Source organism: Bombus affinis, chromosome 3, assembly GCF_024516045.1.
Source record: "Bombus affinis isolate iyBomAffi1 chromosome 3, iyBomAffi1.2, whole genome shotgun sequence".
Lineage (NCBI taxonomy): Eukaryota > Metazoa > Arthropoda > Insecta > Hymenoptera > Apidae > Bombus > Bombus affinis.
In genome coordinates, this window is record NC_066346.1 from 4,546,691 (window position 1) to 4,569,441 (window position 22,751).

Genomic DNA, 22,751 nt, shown 5'->3' on the forward strand with positions numbered 1-22,751 from the left:
ATAACGAGCTAGCTGACGTAGCAAATGGCTATTTGAAACGGTTACTCGAAAGATAACCAGCTGACTAATTAGAAGGTTCTTCGGTGTACACACAGGCAGGTACAAGTGCATTCAAAACACATTCACTGACGCGAATCTTTGCTGCCTTCGTTAACGTTGGTCGTTTACTTTGCAGCACCGGAAAAAAGGCGTCATTTGCACGCCTGATGAGAATTCTTAAAAGCGGTTTGTTAAGCACATGTATCAAGACGGAGCGCAAATTCCTCGTGTTTCCCGAGGTAATTCCTACGAGTAATTCCTTTCGCGATCCTTCTCTACCAGAGCGTTGAAATTGAAGAGATTGAGAAAAACGCCGGAGAATTCCGAGGGTAGTTTCACGCCAGTCAAAAGATCTCCTTTGTGCCCTTTCGTAATACACGAACGAACGAATGAAGTTTGGCTGGTTTCATTGAACGAGGCTCAATGCGTTCGCTTGAATGGAACTTGAAGAATTTAAAAATTCGTAGCTCGCGTACGTGATAATGGGATAGAAAGGTGTATGAGTTTGAAAAAGAAAATGGCGAATTGAGAAGGATATAGGGTGTATAGAGTAATTAGCGGTTCAAGTAATTCAACAATGACTTTAAAATCTGAAGTGTCGTGACACGAACGGAACACGAATTACTCGTTAAAAGATAAAAGGGTTTTAGATTAGAAGCAAACTTCGTCCTTTTTAGACAATCGTCGTTGGAATGAAGATGGATAGGACCAGGAACCCCTATTCCGTGGAACGCAACTAGCATAACGCGAACCCGAGAAAGTAATTACGGGACGTCCATAAGACGATGAAGTTCAGAAATTGGACGACTGGTGAAAAGTCGGGAGGAAACCATAGCAGGTAATTCGGAAGGTTGAAGGAACGTCTCAAAGGCGACCAAGATTAATGAACTTCTTACGTCGTCGCGATTAAGCGTAAGAAAAAACTCCGTTTCCTTCTGACTTCGACCGCAGTTCTCGTTTGAGACTCGAAGAGACCTAAACACGTTCTTCCGTCATACTTTTTCTTCCTTGGAGACTCGTTCGAAGGCTATCTATCGCTTTTTCGCCAACCAGGTCTTGTTCCGCGTAATTACTTTAGGTGTTGTGGATGGGAGCGTGAAACGCGCGGAATTTGAATGTGAGAAGAGATGGCTAAACCGAGAGATACAAAGAGAATACGATTGCTCCGAGTCAATAGGATATTTCTTGAAAAGAAGAGTATACATAGGAGAAGTTTCTTCTTGAAATTCTAACCGCGAGATAAGTGTACGCGAGATGGGTTTTCTTTTGCGTGTAAAGAGCTTTTTAAGATTTCCAACTTCTGATAATGACCTACTTTACTTTCTTTGTATTATTTCTTTATATTGAAATTTATGAAACTAATCGGCGCTGGCTTTCAAACGACTCAATCAATCGAATAATCAGATATAAAATAAAGACGTACGATGGAAGTATTTTACTTTTGTTATTCGAAAATGTCGCGAATGCCAGCTTCTTTAAATCATTGCATCGATAGATCCCGACCTTTCGTACAGAGCTGACATTTCAGTTTCCCAATTCAATCTTTCTATTTCCACACGGGTAATAGTAATATACACAGTCGAGTATAAACAATCTAAAATTTCGTCGAGGGTCTTTTCTACGAAGAATTCATTATCCCCGGGGATTCCTGTGAGTTGCTTCTGGAAACGCTTAAAGTACTGTTTTCCTTTACGACACGCCGTTTTATTATTCCCTTAACCGCGAACGCTGCATGGTTCCGAGTAAAATATTCAACGCGACGGTTTTGCCTTTTTCCCTGCTCTCGCGGGACATAAAAGCTCGCAACGAAGAGTCAAAGATTCTTGGAGAGTTCGAAAATCTGCTCGTCTACCAACGATCTTCGTCGGTTTATCGTGTCAATAGAAACAGCATTCAGCGTCTCGCGATAATGGCACCGATTTAACATCGATAATGACTCGAAAGAGAAGCGAGGAACTTCATAAAAGGAAATGAAAGCCTTTGCTGATCTTTTGGTGGAATAATAATTAGAAAACGGTGGTTTTCACTCCCTGGATGGTAATCGAATACATAGTTTCAAGTTGACGAATTTAAATCGAAGGATAAGATTATTTGCGACTAGATTATAATGTAAAATTTGAATACCAGAATAGATTAAAATCACGGTATAAGTTGATGATTGAATTCGTCGGCGAGAACGAGTTAATAACTCGTGAAGATAAATCGAAATCCATCGTGGGATTACTTGGTCGAATTAGTCACCGTTACAGAGATTCCATTTCGTAATGGAGGCGTTCAATTATTCTTCTAGCCCAATAAAAGAGAGAAATAGCAGTTTCCTCCGGGAAATATGCCGGATTTTCTTCGAAGGGAAATCATAGTCAAGAACTGAAACGACTTGATCAAGCTTTCGGACCGTGTACGCGGTAACGAGACCATAATTTAACGTTTTCACCTCTCGCGACCGGAGGGTACTCGTGCATGGACCTTACTTTTTATTTACATTTAATTCCGCGTGTAAATACGTTTATGCATATTTTAACGAGTTTTGCCCGGATATTTACGCTCATAACCGCCGCCGTAATAAATATTTATCGTGGTCATTAGATCATGCATAAACATACGCGGTCGAAGAGGCATGCTTTGTCAAATATACCGCTTATCACCGCATTTTCCACGACATTTATGCAAATATTTCGCCGCGAATTTGCGTCTGTCCGCTATATATTTCGCAAAATTTTAGTGAAACACGTCATCCGATATCACTTCGTTCTCCCCTTCTCTCCGTGATTGATATCAGTTTCCACGAGCAACGCGACACACACAATCATAATATGATAATTTTAAACACTTGGGGCACCAAGCTATTTAAACTTTGAATCATTCACGAGTTGAAACAATGATTTCCACCGAATTCATCTATGAATGCTCGTAAATTCGTCCCCATTATAATAATTCATCGCTTTTAACGAACCCACCACCATAGCAACGTGATTAATTTCCATTATAGCCTTGCTACGCATAATGTATATGTACATCTATGTATATGCGTATGCATATTTATAAGCCTATAGACCTGTATTAGAAGCATTGAAATTTAGAATTGCGAGTGGCTGGCGATCGATATTGTACTGTGAAGTTCTTTTAATGGAGCTACTTTCGATATACTCTGTGTAACTGTTCCTTTAATTCCATTGGCCTCTTAAGTTACGGTTTGCAATCCAGTTAAACGCAAGGCAAACAGAAGCCAAGCTCAAACTAACGAAGGGTGAGCAAGCCCTTCTCTGCTTTCGTTACGACGATCCTCAAACCACGTTACTCAACTCATCCGTCATTTAAATTGCAGCTGGTATCTCTAATTAAAAAGTATCGGGCGCAACTTCGATCAGGTATCGATTACGATGCTTTTAGCAATTTCCGATGGAGAAGCAAATAGCGAAAGCTCGACGTGAAAAGCAGAAGAGTCGAAATCCAAACTTGTCCGTGTCAAAGCTCGATTCGAAACACGATTCGAAGTCGCCTGGAAATAATAACTAGTTCATCGTTCGTCTTAGCGTTAAAAGTTAAGTTATTTCATTAATCAGAAACTTCTTGTTTTTGCTCTATTATTTTCAATATTTTCCTATTATTCCTCGATAATTTAAGGCTAATTTAATTTCACTCAGTTTAATTTCACTCCGGATTGATCGCTGATGACAAACCAGAGGATTTCGCGGGAACGCGGATGAGATGTCAACTACCAAGAAGGAATTAATCGCTTGTTAACGAAACATGAATATCGCAGATCGTATTAATTCGGTGGAAATACAACGAACAGTTCACGCGGTGACAGTCGCAACGCTGTATTACATTGTCGCTGCTGCAACACCACGCTTCCTTCGTCGTTCACTGATTGTTTTGCATCGCCGCAGGTTGCGAATTGCGACACGCAACTATCGTGGCAATGTTTATTTATTTATTTATTTATGTTTGTATATATGTATTTATTTATTTATTTATTTATTTATTTATTTATTTATGTACTTATTTATTTATTTATCTAAACGGGTTTAGTCCCTTTTTTATTTTTGTACACACAGGTGGTGACGCCAGGCACATATGGATATAAAAAAGTGTTGTAACATGAAACAAATACAAGTATAACAAGTGGACTGTAGATTAATTAAATAATGCGACTCGGAAGCTTCATGTAATTTAGGTTTGAAAACTGATATAGGGTTGATATAGAGTTACGGTTTACTAACTGTATAGTTAGCATAAGGGATAATTTGAGCGTGTTCTATAAGTGGATTTAGATATATATAGCTCGATAGTATAATACAGTTGTTGGCACAAAAAATCAACATATTTATCAATTATAAGATCGTTCATGACACAAACCTAATCAGTCGCACCAAGGAATGTTGCTACACCAATTTCAGTTTCTCTTGGGAAACTAAAATTCTTTGTAGTTAACTGAGAGAATTATTTGAGAGATTGCTTGGAGCTTCTAGAAATTAGCCAATGTAGTTAAAAATACCTCTTAAAACTATACTTTAAAAAATTCTTTTAGAAATACTTCTTGAAAATACATATTTCGAGACAAAAGTATGTGGAATATTGTAACTCGCTATGGTATTTCTATAGCATATTTCTATGCGTAATTTCGAAATTATGAGACCGTGAAATTCGGCTGCAATTACCAGAAATCAAGAGAACTAACACGCAAAGTGAATAATTGACACACTGCAAATCTGCACGCGCGCTTTGAAACGCAAACGCAGCAAGTAGAAGATACAACAACTCTCGACTTCCGAATGAACCCGCACAAAGAGCGAAGTTTGTGTCTGACAACGTCGTTTCCGAAGCATGAAGCGGGCCGCTTATCGCGGCGAACGTTCACGCCGGTTCTTGCCAGTCGAACGAACCTGCGCCAACTCTATAATTGACTTCTAATCTCGCATAATGACGTCGGTGTATCAGAGACGTGCGAAGACCGCGAGCCATGACCGACGAAACTTCTTGCGACAAACACGATGAGGATTGCTTTGAAACGGTGAGAGATAATACAATCGGCGTACGACGATGTTTAGTTGGTTTTGTGATCTCAGGAAGGAAACCGACCTAGAGACGCTAACTCGAGAGGAAGTACAGGGTTAATCGTCTGGAAGGTACGAACATTCCTGAGTGACACGGAAGGAAACTCCGAAGACAATGAGGATTGTCTACGATAAACTTTGACTATTTCTAGAATTTATGCTTGTTGTTGCAAGTTGTTACGCTAGATGCTTCATTAACTTTCGCGTTACTAACTTTGCTTCAGTCGTCATTCAAAAACTATATTGGCCTACAGATATGTACTGGGAACAAGCTCCACTATACATACTGTTCAGTTATGAAAGAAGACAGTAACTACGAAAGAGTGTAAAACTAATTTTCCTGTATCTTTGATTTAGTTTTATTATTTGTTTAATGAACAGAGTTTTTTTTTCATGGTTAGGTAATATGGTCATGTAAACTATATTGCTACATATTCAGTGAACACATGTTCAGTAACTGTTTCATTTACACGTTTTGCGCTTGTATCTATTCTAACACACATTGTGATTCTACTGTGAAAATAGCTGTGCATGATGTCATATAGAGATTAGGCAGCACGTGGCAGGAATGTGTATTGTGTATGTGATTCAGAAGCAAGAGAATCCTCCGCGAATCCTCAGAGAAGCATAGTTTCAGAGAGTTGGAATTTCTTTTATTAAATATACTGTTCATCATTTTATTTTATATTTGACAAACAGGAATCTGCATGCAACTCAGTATCCCTGCAGTACAGTAGATCAAGCAACTCTGTATACGTATAACAATTTTTATAGTAATTTTATTCGGTTGATATTACTGTAGCAAAAAGATTAAAAACGGCGAATTTTTATTATTAAATATATTTTCTTTTTTTTGCTAGAATCTTGCTTCAAATGTTATACAGACTATCGAAAACGAAAAGGAATAGTCGCATGATAATCCGGTGTCCTTTTGCTACATGTGTTAGGGATTTAACGGAGTCTAGACTGTCTACAGCCCTCTGAATTGCAGAGTGCCACGTAACCACGTGGAACACGGGAAAAGGATTCTCTCGCAGGACGCTCGACCAATCGAACAAATAAAACACGGCGCAGGGTTCGACAGGCTGATCTCATCGCCGAAATGACTACTTGTTCCACACCCCGCCCGACAATATCAGCCTGCTAACCCTGCCCCTTCGGTGGAAATCCCAGCTTCTGTGCTTTTCGATCGCATTGTCGGTTCTATTCGCTCACAATGAAACGCGATATATCTATACGGTTGTCGACCCGTATCGTTTACGTTCAAGAAGTGGACACAGGGACCAGTTTGTTGATAGCTCTATCGCGGTTTATTCATGTTGCAAGGATTTTCTCTATTATTATTCGTGATTTTCTCGATATTTTTCTATATTTTCTGAATCTTAATATTGTAACGTACTAAAACAAATATTTTTAATATCATAGTTTAAATTTCTTGAGTTTTTTGCTGATAAAAATATTTTCCTTGTATTTTCACAATCAGCTCACATTTTTATGTTAAAACAAGCTCGGATAATTACGAGTCCAATTTTCCCCGAGATGGATTAAAGCAAACGATGTTCGGTATTAAGAGGAAGTCGTTCGGAATTAAAAATTTAATCGAGAATATCTGTCTTTCTCCTATCTCGGTCATAGACAGGGATGCAAGTTGATCATTACGACGAATTTCATTTTAAATTTACTGCTTAATTTGACTGACAGCCGTCCCTAATTGCGCGCTAAGTACGTCAATTTTACGAAGAATAATTCACGAAATTCATTTGTTAAGTAGTAAAACCAATCCAATTAAAAGGTTCCCAGATAGAAACTTTCCTAGTGTCAGATCGTCCGCTTTAAAGAAGCATTTCTCAATGAAATTTATCTACCCTTGTTTAGTACCCGGATGTTTACTCCTATGTATCTTCGGCTCTAAATCAGCAAGCGCGAATCAATTTCGACCCTGTTGGAGATTTGCATTGAACACGTAAACAAGGAAGGTTGTAGAACAACAGAAGGATTTACACAGGCATTAATGTGGAATTGAGAAAGGAATTGTGCGCGAGCAATTGCTTTATATTTAATTTAGTTGAAAGCCTATGTTGCGTTTGCTGCTTATACATCAATGATTACATCTATATCTATCCAGTATTTCATACATATATACCAAGTGTATTTTCAATTCCTGATTCCCATTTTCTATTCCATGATCCTCTTATCCTATTTACGTACTTTTATCTGAAACAGGAGCTTCCTGAAAAAAATTGCATTAAAGAATTCTCTGAGTGAAAGAGCTAATATTAATTTCTAAAATATTATTGTAAAACTCAAATTACTATCGCGAAACAAAACCGCGAATCCATTGGAGCGATTAACTCCACTTCTACGATTATTCTTTGACTTCCGTCAATGAGATAGCCGGAGTTCTAGGCAGGCGGATATGTCTCCCGCACGAAACATCGTTTGTCTCGTAGCAGGATTACGTTCAATCGCTTCTGGATAAGCTCGTTGACTCGGATCGCAGCTACTCGCTCCGATATTTTATCTCGTGGGACGTTTTCATCGTTTCTCCTCTTTTTAATAGGTTACGTCGTTCGATCAACTCGACCTCCTACGCATGTACGAGCACGCGTTTATGGGATGAAAAAGGGATCGATTAACCAGGAATCTCGGCGTATAGTCGAGGGAAAATATTGCTCGACGTCGATCGCCAAATATTTGACGATTGGGCGATCCCCTCTGCTTCGGTTAGCTCCTTTTTACAGGAACGCACTCCTCACGTATCGACGATAGAATTTCTCCATTAAAGCTTTCCCACTTGGGTGCAGATAGATATCGTGACATCGTACGATCACTTGCTTGTGATTTATGAAAATACATAGAGTTTGTAGGGAAGATTATAGGGTCGTAGTAGAATTTTATGAAATTTTCATCGGCTGGTACGTCGATTTTAGGGGAAACGAAGTTTTATTCTCATAAAAAAAATCTTTGAACCGTAGCAAACTTATGTGGTTATGACAGAATTGCACGATACTTATATCTTGTAAGATCGAAATTTTATTCTCGTGAAAAACGTCTTAGAAACTGTAGAAAAATGTTTAATAGAACTGTAAGTCTTCGCTACCCAAAGGAGATATGCAGATTTTTCAGGAAACAAAGTTTCATTTTTTATACAAAATGCTTTAAGAACTCTGAGATTACAAGAGCGTAGTAAAGTCGTATGAAACTTTCAGTAAAAGAATCTACTGGTACCTTGGGCTTTCACGAAACGAAGTTTTCTTTTTATACATATAAGAATCATAGAAATTCTAATAGTAGAATGAAAATGGTATTCTCGAACGTATCAATACACGATAGAAGAAGTCATGTTCAACCACCCTTTTCAAACCTGGCGAAATATTTCATACCCTTTCTTATAAAAAATTTCTCTTATTGAATTCTTGATGAAATAAGCGGGTCGTCGTCGGAATTTCGAGGCGCCAGTTGGGTCTGCGCCTCGAATAAATCGCTTGGCTTTTCCAAGGGGTCATAGCGTTAAAACACGATGCCTGACTATGACCACCACTAGAGCACGTATCGCGGATATTTCGTCGGGATATAAATTATCGCTATTTGTACAAGAAAAAAGTATAATCTAACCCTTCGTTTTTAGGTTTTTTCCAAATATTTCCATATCTTTCCTTGCACTATTTCCAAGCGAGGGTTGAGTTATTTAAAAATTTATTCCACGGATTACAGAAAAAGGATCGTGAATAAGTTTAAGTAAATTTAATTAAACTGACGCTTTGAATAATATCGCGGAACAATTTCGTTTACGCTACCATGATCTAAACGAGAGCTGGGAGATTTCCCTTAGAAATCCCTCTCTTAGAAACGATCCCTCAGTTTTCAGCATGACGAACTCACTACGTGTGCGCGCACGTCGAAATACAACGCGACGCGACGTCTCGTCTCGTCTCGTCTCGTCTCGTCTCGTTCATCTCGTTATGACGAACGTTCACAGAGAAAGGAAATCCCAAAAGAACTCGCACAGTCGTCTGATAATCTCTGTCCTTATTATCTCGCCTAACGAACCGAGGCGAACGATGGAACGCGAGAGTGCCGAAATTCCTTGCGTGGAACGCATAACAGCGCGATCAATTCAAAAAATTCTTCAAACCCCCTGTACTGTACCGTCGCGTCGCGTCGATATGAGAATTCTTCGCCGAGTTCCGAGCACCGTTCTTAGCTACGACTTCGCGCGAGTAATCTAGAGTCGCTCGAAGTGCGATCGTTGCATTGAACGACGCACGATATCGGCTCGTTATATCCCAGCCGGCGACGCTGTGCTTCAGATACGAAAACAGACAGTTTCAACAAGCTGAAGACAAACAGAAATACAGTTCCATGGAGAGAACAATTTTTGCGATGAAAATAGGAACAAGTTCTGATACTTAAACGAAAAGTAAAGAAACGATATTAATTTTAATGGACATTTTGGATTTTTAGATAGCTATATAGAGTGTAGGATATCTAATTAAGGCGTAACGAGTCGATTTAATCGAAAATTTTCTTTAAAATTTCCTTAGAATGTACAAAAATCTATAGAATTTCTGTAAAAAATTATTTAAAACTTGGTTGCTTTTTTACTATCCTGCTAATTCTAAAATTTATCATCGGTGATCGAAAAGGAACACGCATCACAGATTTTCAATCTAATATCACTTAGATGATATTTATTGTAGGACGCGTTATCTAACTCGCACATGCCTGGCCAAACAAATTTGTATGTAAATAGCAGTAGTAGCCAACCCGATAAATTGCTACATTGTTTGTAGGTTACACGATATAACATGTATTATTTACCGAGACAAATATATATGAATATTTTTCGACGAAATAAATCGTCGCAACGTTTTTTATATGCGAGTTATACGAATTCTGTTTGTTGATAAACGAACATCCTCCTAGTCGTCCCGTTGAAAGCTCGTTTTTTTTTTTCAAATGTTCTCTTCCTGGTTTCCTCTCCCTCTCTTTCTCTATCTCTCTCTTCCATCCCCCTTCTCTCGAGCATCCCTGAATTTATACGCATTTGCTTTGATAATTTCGCCAAGGATCGCTTTTGCTAGGTTGTAAGCGTTGCGCTTATTGTTCAGGCTGTATCAGTTCCGCGGAACATTGCGAGCAAAATTGTTTTCTGCGGTGAAATTCCAAGAGGATTAAGAGAAAGGAGAGTGTTCGCGCGCATTAATTGAATCTGCCCGCGTAAGCTTTGTTACAATTTATTTAGCGCGTAAGCCCCGTCGCAATTTTGTTTTTGCACGTATGAATGTAATATTCTTAATAAACCCGGTTCATAAGATTGAACGCAAATTGAGTCAACTATAGATGCGAAGTTTTCTGATTGTCAAATATTAATATACGTATGGTACTCTTGAAGAAATGGAAAATTAATGTTATTACCATCGTCGACAAATATAGAGAAAAGAAAGGAGGTTACTATATAAATAAGTTTATAAATATTTAGAAAGTTTCAAGAAATTTCATCATAGAAGTGTGTTAAATCTGCTTGATCGTGTCATATAAATTTCCCAAATCCAAGTTAATTAATACTAATAGAAATCACTTATCACGTTCTAATTACGAAATAAGATGTCTCACGCAATATTCCAGAATCCCTTATTATCCCTTGAAATCAGTATGAAAACAGAGACTATCCATATATCCAAACAGACCATTCAAGTATCCTCATGAAACATTGACACAAACGTGCTCGTCGTTTCACGCGTATTCAGCCGAAAAAAAAAAAACGGTTTCGGCGAGAAAGTCAGGCAAAACAGGAAGAGTACAAGGAATGTGATGGCAAGAGGAAAAGCGTACTCCTTGATTCGAGGCGAGTTCCGGGCGAACTGGAAGGCGCATCACCATTGAATCAGAAGGCTCTTGAAAAATACGAGGCAGTCGTTTGAAAAGCCGCCTCAACATGATCTCTTTCTCTTTCTCTTTCAGGTTGGCGTACGAGTCACGGCGATACTCGGCTCTGTGCGCAATCTGGATCAAGGCCCGTGTCGATGCTTACCTACTAGGAATTCCGATATTGCAACTCAGCGTTTCGCGCGCGAGCTCACCCTGTTCACCCAGCGCGCCCTTCCCTCCCCACCCAGTCCACCATGGCCGGTGTCGCGTTGGGTGCGGACATACGTATGCACGTGAAATCGACTAGGTGCATGTGTCCTCGATGTATGTGTGCTGGCAGGCGAAAGCGAGTACTCGACTAAAAGCGAACACGCCACGCTGCCGCGCCGAATCTAACACATCGAATGAATACTTCGAAGCAAACACGTAAACCACCTCAGCAAAGTATTTGGACACTAACCATACAACGATTTTATGTGTACGCTTTATGTGATTCGTTAAGCATATCGAAATTCCATTAGCAGTGTAACGAGACTCGACTGTCATGATTATATTAAATTATATTATATTATTAAATTAGATCCCATTAAATGTATTAATATATAATAGACAGTCGATTCAAATACCTTTCTGAGGTATAATATATATATCTTTGAATTTGTTTGATATTTTATCAATATAATCCCGTTAATCAATTGTCGTGATAACAATACTAACGAAATTTCAAAATGTTTCGTGTTACACACGTGACATATTCGTAGAAGATGACTACGATTGTCCGAGTGCTTTCGTGAGCCTATGTAACACACGACTGAGAGAACACACGAAGTGGACGTTCTAACGAGTAGAAGTTTGACGGACGAACGGTTCGGAGCGACCGGGAGGGACGTGCAGCGAAGTTCCTGCCATTTGCATGAAAGGTATCGCGTTCGATTAACGGATTCTGGGTTAAAAATTGAATTATTCATGGCACCGTAAGGGGTGGCTGTTTAACTGTCACGAGGCGAGCTGTTGTAAAGCCTTGGATTTACAAGGACTAGGAATGATTTTGGTTGAACGTTATGGAAGTGGTTGGGGCTTAGATAGATGAATCGATGGTCGGGCAGAACAGATTGAATTTCATGTTCTTCTGTACATAGTTTCAATAATAGTTAAAGGATTAAATTAATTGGCTGCCCATTCCTGCAACACGAAATCTGGTGGGGTTCTCATTTCCGCCGAAAAACACGAAACCAATCAAACCACCGTCCTACCTTCTCGTTCAGCCAATACGTTCTGTTGGGAGGGAAGCATTTTCCAATAAAGACAAATAAAATTCCCCGATCGATCTTGCGTCCAACATTCTCTCGCTGGCTAAAATTCATCAGCTAAAAGAAACAACCTCATCGACTGGCCACTTTTCGCAACAAATAACGAGCGTCTCTTTAGTAATTTGTTTCAAAGGTGGGAAAACGAGTGGCTTGATCGTTGACGATCTCGGAACAACGGAGCGTTCCCTAGACGCTCTTTATATGCGTCGTAAGTCGCAACTCCTATGAACTAAAAGCCAAGGATACTCTGGAGCTTTTGCGTTGTCTTGGCAGCTATCTTTGCTCTAAGTTGACTCGTCGTCGACGCACGAAATAAAACGTTCAGTTTGATGTGGCTCGCGTGGACGCTGAAAGGGGACGCATAAATTTCACGAGGCAACGCAGTCGCGCGATTGCACTCGCAATTACGGCCACTTCGCTGGAACGGAGCGCGTCGGTTCGAACGGGAATTGCAATCTCGCCCGGATGAATTATCTCGTTGGCGAAGCGCGTTCTTTGGAGCCGTGTATGCCAGGCAAGTGACGACGCATTGTCTCGAGTACTCGCCGAGAATGAAGTGGTTTCATGGAACCTGCGAGTGGCTGTTTATCGTGTGCCCGTTTTTTCTCTCTTCCAGTGTCACGTGGACACTGGAGAAGTAAGAGGAATTTTTTGATGATCGCGCTCCACGCTTTTTACACCTTTTATCTAGATTCAAAACGATGTCTTGAATCGTTTTTAATCTCTCGACTATTTCGCTGATATCTATGTAAAAGTCGAGGAGCGATTTAATGGATTTCGCAAGATTTAACTGGTCTCATGGTTTTTGTTTCACGGTTTCGCTTTTCGCCCTGCGTTTTATACAATACGTTACGGAATTAGATCCGGTTTTCGGGATATTTATAGAGTTATTCGTCGGTCGAGATAAGAATCTCGCGGAACGCGAATAGTCGAACGATCATTTTCCATTCCTGAGACTTTTCCCGTGACATTTATCATTATTTCTTTCGTACTGGATCTGGTTGCTGGTATTCAGGGATTGTCAAGAGAATAAGATATCGTTAAGGCGGAACGCTCGAACTGTTGGCTGGAAGTTCCAGTGAAAGGTGTTATTACGAATAATTTCCTCCTCTCGGAAAGCACACGCAACGCGTTTCATAGTCGAACATATGCTACGAAATTGATTTTATCCGACTCTGGAATAACGTCCGAATCTTGTCTGTTGCTGATATCTACGTAGCTTTTGTTACGAACTATTCTATTTTTCGTCGTGTCCAAAAAACGCGTTTACAACCAGACAAAAACATACAAACATGAAACTTAATTTCGATAGAAAATATGCAATCCACCGATCGGCGATTGTGTAAATTCCAAAGTTAAAACAAACTCCAATCAGTAATAAAGTAATATCGCGTAGTTTTGGTGTAGACGCTCGAATAAACACGAAAATAAACAATCGGCTTAAACTCCATCTGCTCAATCGAATATCGAACGGCGATATATTTATTTCTTTTCATTCGACTTTCATGTAACACAATCGCAGACAAACACAGAGAAACGGGTCAAATACTCGTAAATAACGGACAGTTCGATAGCGTCGTCGGGGTATTACGCGATTATCGAGAAGCAGCTAGATTCAAAGGAAGAGAAATCTGAATGAGTAGGATAACGATAGAAGGACGAACTAAATTTCAGAGCCACGAGAAAACTACTTAACCGAATGATAAAATCTAAGTGCCTCGTTCCAAGCAATTTTCGCGAAACTTTAATGGAGACGCTTTGCCGTTCGCATAGATAAAGATGCTTTATCGACTACTCGAGTAATCATCTCGCTCTTTGCATGAATTAACAGATTCGAATCACTTCAATTCTCGATCCTTCGATCGACGATTTTAACATGTTCCGTGTTGCACCGATTTCATGTGATTTGTCATTGATATGTCATCGATGATCTACGTAGTATATGTGTCATATCTGTTAAATGAATTGTGCTCCCTGATGGTTAGAAAATTACAAAAATATTATCGTAGAGAAAAAACTTTGATCCATAAAAGATTGCAAGGTACGTTATAATTGCGTATAGAAGATGAGACCAGAAAGATTTTCATGATTTTATTACTTTTTATAGTCATTATAGAAAATAAGATGTTCAGTATGGATCACTACTGGACCTATTAACCAAAAGCTTCAAAATGTTCCTTCCCATAAAGTCCATACAGTTGCCAAAGTTTAGTCCTTAACCCTAAGAGAATAAGATTACGGACGCTTAAACAACAATTAAGTTCCGACGCTTCCGTTGTCCTAAAGCGAACAGTACTTACAATAAACTAAATATTTGAACGCTCAGAAATATACTTAGATTATAAACTTAGGAGAGTCGTGACACGTACTTCGATTCTAAAAAAGATACATCCAATTAAATTGTACCCTTCGACCCAGCCATGCTCCCATAAAGCAGAGCTTCTTGGTTGGAAATACGGCAAGATCGTCATAGAATACCGGCTTCTTCTCTGACACTGAGCAACCACACCTTCGTAGAGCTTCTAAGCACATTATAATTCCCCGTAGTCGGTAGTCGAGTTATAAATCTTTAATACTGTTAGCACCACAGCGATGCGCCTTCGTTCCGGACTTCATTAGGGTTTATTTTACGACGTGGAATATTCAGCAGGAAGGAAGAGATCCACAGGCTTAACGGAGGAGTGCATTTTTCGACCCGCGACCCCCTGCCTCCTCTCGAAAAGACCTTCCGCGAGTGTCGGAAAGGGAGGATGACGCGTCGCATCTTCGTCGTTAACGATATCGATCCGCGAATCTAATGCTAGCAACTCGACTGATTCGCACGGCCGCGAGGGTAATTAAAGTCGCGGGAGTGCTCGTCGGAAATTCACCAACTTATATTTGCGGAACGTGCCTCGCGAACGTCGTCCGGGGATGGAAGGCGAAAGCTCGCCCCTTTTCGTTCTACGTGACACGGTTCCACAGATCTATGTGACGAAGCTTTTACCCGGCTCTGAGTATTACACAGGATATCATAAAATATGTTTGGGATATTTATAGAGTCGGTTCTGAACATCAAAACGATGAGAAAATGTTGGATACAAAAATGTCGTTTGAGACTTACTTGGAAATAATGTTATTTTACGCTAGACATTTATTATGGTTGGTATGGATAAATATGTTGACGAATCTTTCTCACTTGATGTTTTCAAAAGGAAGTCTGTTCTATGATAGACTTAAGAGATAATTATTAAACAGAGAATTAGTAACAGAGTCGATGAATTATAATAACGAATAAATCTGCCAAGTATCGTACTTTGTACATATGTTTCATCGTCTCGATAAATCAATCGAAAGCAAACTGGAAATGTAAGATCTTTAAATCTTGTATCAGTTGTATCGATTTAATCTGCTGAAGGAAGCAGAATACAGTGTACGTAATCCTGACTTTTACGATATCTTAACCAAACTATTGAATAAAAATATATTCCCACCAAGAAATTCACAATATTCGCCTCGAGCAGTCACTGGTCACGTGAAATTTTGATTCTGTGAGTTTTCCTCGAAGAATCAAACGTTTCGAGACATCGACGAAAGTCATGCGATATCCAAGCAAGTCCCGTGTGTTGACTCACGATGAGCTATTCACACGATTCGTGTAGAGAATGAGCTTTTTCAGGTGCAACACGACAGTGTTCCGCTGTTTCTCATCGAGATCCTGAACAAGATTCGCTTCCAACTTGACGGCTAGAGAGGGAATAGAATTCCCGAAGCTTGTGCACGAATGACAATGTATCAAAAGATCGATGTTGTCTCCGCTGGAAGAAACTGTCTCCCCGAGATCGTACATCAGCGTCGAGCTGATTACTCTAGTCGAATAAGGAGGAAATCCTATTTACTTGCGATACTTCTTAGAGAAAATGTTATTAACTCTTTGCCAAGATAACTACGGCCTAATTGCGTTTAGTTTAAACCTTTATCTCAGTTAAAACTAGTTTATTAGTTTAAAATCGTTGCTACATCTTTTTTTGTATCATGCATTTTAGGGGAAATGCTTTTTGTTTATTTGTGAGATTAATTATAGGATTAATTAATATACAAAGTAGGCCCAAAAAATAATTTATTAATAAAAATTATAGTTTTCGCTATATTATATCAGAATAGTAAAATCAAAGACACAATTTCTATGTACCCAATATTAATTAATATCCAGTTTTAATTACTGTCAATGTTGAAATTGTATTCTGCAATACCCAAATCCATAATACTGGATGTTGCAATAGTGACAATAGCTAGTAGTCTTAGCACTGTATAGCATAAATGTACATTAATTGATAGGTATCTTGTATATCAGGTTTATGTTCATATTACCTTGAAATCTTCCCCTTTGATCAAAAGCCGAGCTATTTCAAATTAATTAATTAATTCTGAAATTTCCCTATATCGACTAGCTCATGCAAATACTTGAACAATTGTCATAGAAAACTTGCATATAAAATACTACGAAATATTCGTTAACATAAAATTGACATAGGCACGACATATAAAAATTCACTAAGTTTTATAAAAAAAAAAGAAGGCTGGTGAAAATATATAATTTGAAAATTGAGTAAAAAGATGTAGTCTCAATAAAACGAAAAACGTGATTCATCGTGTTTTTCTTCTCTGGTCTTCGAAAGTATTCGAATACTTTGCTGAACTATTCTGTAGAGTCTCTCTTATCTTAATTTCTTCCAAATTGAATTAATCAAATCAGAATTTCCCTAAAATTCCATCCTTCCTATGATTAGAATACTCCAGCAACCCCATTTCTAGATTTCTCCACGCTGGCACCCTCTTAATCACGGTCTGGCCTCTCTCGTCAACATAGTATGGTTCAAATTGCGGCTAAGTTTCCCCGGGGTGGTTCACCGCGTTGAAATTCGTGCAATTACACCGGGAGGAAAGTTTTGGTCGCGTGGCCAGGACGCGACGATGGTCAGGGGTGAGCGTGTGTACCTCTGAGGGGCGACGTTTTCGGATGCACGATCCTCTCGTCGAAGCTGTGCGCGGAATAGCAAAGAGGGTGGACTGATGAAGTCGTAGGATCCCGGTAACAGGTGAAGATTCGATCCTCTGTAGTCACCTTGCGGGGCCCTCCCTGATTCTCTCTGTGGCAGAACGTACGCTCGAGAGTGCGGTCACGTAGCGGCCAGCCAGCGAGTTAAATTTTTCAGTGTCCTGTTTCGTAGGAGTTACGTCCTCCATTATGGAAACTTTCCCCTGAGCGGGCAAGCTCTTAGAGATCATGGAGGCGACTTAACCGGTAAGAGGTACTCGGTTTAAAGGATGAATCACATTGTAAGAGAATCGTTTACTTGCTACCCGACCGCTTCGTATGCGGCATGCAAATCGAGATCTCTGTTCCTGAAAAAGCTTTTACCAAGCTTTCCACATTGGGTAACTAATCAGTTGAGTGAGTATATTAATTGATAAATGCACGCGGAGCTGGAAGCTAAAGGCAATTCTAGAGATTATAACGAAACGGGCGTGGAAGCCCAGGGGCAAATTTCGGATATAACGTTGTGTGTGGATGTATTATACATATATTTACGATTGATGAATTTTCTACTCACGTCGAGATGTATATTTCAAGATTAATTCGTTGGTTAAACAGTCTTCAGAGCGGGTGAAAAGGCATATATGCGTGCATATGTGTATCGAAGCAACACGTAGACCCGCACTCGCAGCACTACTAGTTGCTAAATTAACTCGCGAGGCGGTTAATTAGTCAGGCTGTTAAATTCGGTGTATCAGAGCGAAGATGTGTACCTTCGTCAGCCACCGTGCGAAATTTTCGTGGATCAGAAGTACGGCACAAAAGAAAAGAATCTCGTGCTCGTTAATTAGTCGTAGAAGTAATTAAAACTCGTTTGCTTCCAATCCGTCTATCAAAGATTAACTTCGACCCATTCAATAAATGTTCACCGTGGAACATTCTCTCTTTTTTCATTTCTTCTCTCTTCCTTATTTTTTTCCTTCTTTTTGTTTTCCCTACGTTCGCCCCTAACGAGCAGAACCCACCGTGAAAAAGGTGCCGCGAGATAAATTTAATTACTCACCACAACATCCTTACTCGCGTAACCGTGTCCAATATATAGATAATCGTATAAAATTCGTCCCAATCTCGCGACCAATCATCGCACCACGTATATTGTAAATTATTTCGTTCCTGTCAATTATAGAGGAGCGTAAATCTCGAAAAATCTCTCAGGATTTATATCTAATTAACGCGATACACAAGGATTACGTAAATTTGCATTTATTTAAATTTGCATGAGACGAATATTCGCCAACTAATTTTCAACTTTTTTCGGTAATTTTTAATTTGGTCGCTATTGATAACACGTTTAAAATATGTAGCCATCGATTCGACTCACCGATTCTGATGACCGGCGGCAGCGACATGGCAGTGGTGACCAGGATGACAATGATGGCGAACAACAGTGCCATTGTGCTCGACGTAAGCTCAACTCGCACCTCACTATGACATCGTTCTTGCGTACTCCGTTTCGGGGCAGAATGCGATACCAGCAGCCGAAAGAATCATATGAATACACGAAAACTAGGATTATTCACGAACACTTTAACACGGAACAGCACATTGTCGGAGCCTCGCCGCGCACATCGATGCAAATCCTCAGAGGACCTTCATTGTCCACACCTGAAACGATACAAGATATTCTATTGAAAATGAAATTCGCCTGTTCCAGTTATTTTAAGTTATTTGTTCTTGATTCCTAATAATCGGACTGCGAGTATACATTCAAATTTCTACCGTTATGTGCGCACTTAAAAAATTAGGCCCTAGACAGAAACTTGTTTCGCCTATTCGATAGACGCAACTAATGCAGTTTGAATATCTTAAATATATTTGCATATCACGAGTATTCGGTGCACCTTTGTACTTTTAAATTTTTCAGTTGAAATATGTGCTTACGAATTTACAATTTACCAATAATTTATTTTCTCTGCATAAAATCTACCAATATGAATATTTCCATTAATTCCAACTTTACAAACAGCTGTACTGTCCATGTCATCCATATCCAACTTTTTATCGATCTGCTTTTCATTCCGAGATATTAAAGAACGCGAATTCTAGATAAAGTGGGCAGAATTTCGGGAAAACGAGGAGGCAATGTCAGACGAGCCGGCGTTCTCATTAGGTAGGTATCGATTATCGAAAAACATCAGTAAGTCTCTTTGGAAGCCTCAATGGTGGCCGCATCGCCGCGTGTACATATGATCCGTCATTATGCGAAAAGGAGACCAGGTGCACACAGGGAATCGTGTTGGTAGAATCATGCAGGCCAGACCGCTCGGGTATCATTGGCTATCCGGTATAATTTCGCGAACATCACGTATGAACTTTACCTCCATCTTCTGCATGTGTATAAGTTCGTCGATGAGACCTAATGCACGCCATCAGTTTAATAGGAAGCTTCCCAGCGTGTGTAAGCTACGAGCATAAATCACTATGTGCATCTTGGAGCAACGATGCGTCAATTGAATTCACGCTCGAAAAAACAACACAACTCAACGCGATACAAAACGTTCCTGAAGCGATATTGTCACTAGCGAGTTCCGTTCGATTTGATTTGTTGGGAAAAGGTCGGTTTTGTTTGAGTGGCGTTTTCGTTGAAAGTGGTCGAGCAATATCTTTTGGTAATTGAACTTTCCAGGAATTCCTCCTCCTCGTTTCTCTTTTTTTTTTTCGTCTGTTTGAAGATATATCTCATAATTCAGCGGATACGTTTTAGCGAAAGAAGGATTATGTAATTCTATCGAAGAATCTAGATTATCGGGGGGAAAGAGTACTTCCTTTCTATAACTGAATCTTTGAAATTCCCGCAACACTTATTTTTTTACTATTCGTGCATTCGAGAATAATAGAGTACGATGTTTAATAAGATAGTTATATAATGAACTAATCTAATGGGACTTCTTCTCCATTCGGGAATCAGCCATTTGGTGTTTATATTGCAAACGAGCTCCCATCTTCTCGAATTAACTCGCTTAGGCGTTAATCACAATGGAAGCGTATAACGTAAAAAGTTGCGTGGTACACATGCGGCGTAAAAGTCACGTGGACCGTGCATGGTTCATTTACATGCAGGTCAAGTGAAACGTTAACGCGATTACGCGTGCAATTTGCAAACGTGCGACACGTGTAGGGATAGTTATCGATGAAAATGGCGCGCGAATATCGCGAGAATGTACTCGGTACGTGTCAATTAACAATTATAATTGCGTTCGGTTCGATGTAAAACGAGCAAACCTGTATAATTCGTCTAATGGCCAACGTAAAGGCTTCGTTGAAAGTGTTTTAATGACCATAGGAAAAGTACTCTTGTCCTGACGTAATTGAAAACGCTTCGCCGCCGTTATTAAGGTTAACTGTTGTTATACCTACGGCGAGATAATGGAGGGATTTATCGTTTGTTTAAACTCACGGTCCTCTTGCTGCGTCTTGTTGTTAACAGTGAAATGTAATCTGTGCCAACAGAACGCTTAATTATGCCAACAATAATAGTTATATATTCAGTCGTTTCCGCAAACACGACGCAGTAGGAACAGCCGCGAGAATATGCGATTACGGCACGATAGGATTCATAAATTGATTCTTTTATATTCCGATATGATAATTAGAAATTAGCTGTTATTTCTGTAGAGAACTTGAGTAGGAATTATAAAAGGAATTTGTTTTAATTTTAAATTTCTATCTTCGTGATATTTACTTCTAGTTACAGTACTGTGCGAGGATCTTAAACCATTTAAGAAATGGAGATGTTTTGTGTTTTTAAATGAATATAATAACGCTTAACGTTGTTTCAAATTTGTTGTCACTTCTTAGGAAGTTTTCAGTTAAAACATTAATTTAATCGGGGCGTTTATCGAAATATCTATAAACAATTAACAAAGCAGGAAAAAGAACAGACAAATAACACTGTAAAGAATTTCTGAAGATTCATTTCTACATAAAATTTTATGTAACAGCAAGTAGAAGTACTTTCTCAAATACAGTTGTTATAAGATCAGTATCGTCTATGATTTAGAAGTTTTGCGCCTACCTACTGTACATAACGTTTCCACCTCGACATTTTGAGATCACAAAATGAACTTGTCTGCAGAGAAACTTGACACTTTTAGAAGAAATTTCTTCAACGTATCTGTCGGATATTTCGATAAAGTGTCTTGCAGCTGTCATTCGAGATACAATTACATTTCGAACTTTAATATATCACGTCTACACGGTCTCGATCATGGAAACCATCGGACCACGACACGTAAGATCACCTCTGGATAAAAATCTCGCAGCTGTTCGATTCCACTGATCAGCGTTGATCGATAGAAACGCACCGATCGTATAAAAGGGCCTTCATAGCAGAGTACTGAGCTCGGTGTCGTTGCCACATGCAGCTCACGCTTCCGCTATTAGAGTTAACCTAAACGGATTTAAGCTAACCCAATTTAGCGATGGGTAACTTTGCCCCTAGCTGTGTTTGTTTGCCGTTTCTCCACGGCCGGCCTTAAGCGCGTCGCTTGATTACGTGTCTGTCTCCGAATCGCCCTTGTTTTCCTATTCTCCATTCTTCTTTTTCCTTAGAAACGTCAACTCCGCCATTATCTTCCCTTTCGGTGACTCCTCTGTCTCTATTCGGCTAGATTTTATCAGCCGTCGCGAAACTTCACATGGTTTACGACTCACTCGCTGACATTTACCCACCGAAGTCATTTCCTTCTTTTTAGCGATTTTTCATGGTGTATCCCAGCGAATATTACCGACAAAATAGCAGAGGCCCGAGGATTACGCTTCGTCGACGATCGACGTAAACGACGAAATCGATCATTTATTGCGGTTTTATTTCTGGTCGCTCGTGAATTCAATCGATCGATAATCCATCACCATTTGTTACAATACGCGACACCAGTAAATGAAATCGCTCATAGTAATTTAGAAAATTTGATCGGCTCGCTCCGACGAACAGTGATCATCCGAAATATTTGCCGGACCCATTCCTTCGGGATCGGCAAATCACGCAGTAAGATTGCGCCAATTACCATCGGATTTCATCGAGGGGGTTGAAAGTTTGTCAACGTTAACGAAGAAACTTGGTGAGTTCGATCGTTGTCTTACAACTCTCAGTTTCATTCTTATTATTATCGGTGGATATTGTACGTAAAAAACATTTCTTTTATTTTCGAAGACTGCCGCGTAAAATATTCTTCGACTGGCAAGGAAAAATAGCGAGGAAGCAATTGAATTTTTTCAAATCCACGAGAACGTATCGGTTCTACAGTCTTGCCATTTCCGAGGGTTGTAACGTACGATTTCTGGGAAATAAAAACGTATCTTAACAGATATGTGTTGGGCAGCTGCCAGACACCTGTCTACTTAACGTTTCCCCCTCGACATTAATATTTTGTAACCTTCCTGATATACGATTTTTAA

General features: G+C 39.5%; 1 protein-coding gene across 6 annotated transcripts in view; it reads right to left on the reverse strand.

Annotated features, from left to right (window-relative positions):
• Window positions 1–22,751, reverse strand: part of LOC126913998 (glutamate receptor ionotropic, kainate 2) — a 160,617-nt gene that overhangs the window by 133,320 nt on the left and 4,546 nt on the right. For all 6 annotated transcript variants that reach the window (XM_050717359.1, XM_050717363.1, XM_050717358.1 and 3 more), the window contains exon 2: window positions 18,676–18,959. In XM_050717359.1, coding sequence (XP_050573316.1) covers window positions 18,676–18,748 — 73 coding nt within the window. In that variant the 5' untranslated portion in view covers window positions 18,749–18,959. The remainder of the gene's footprint in view (window positions 1–18,675; window positions 18,960–22,751) is intronic.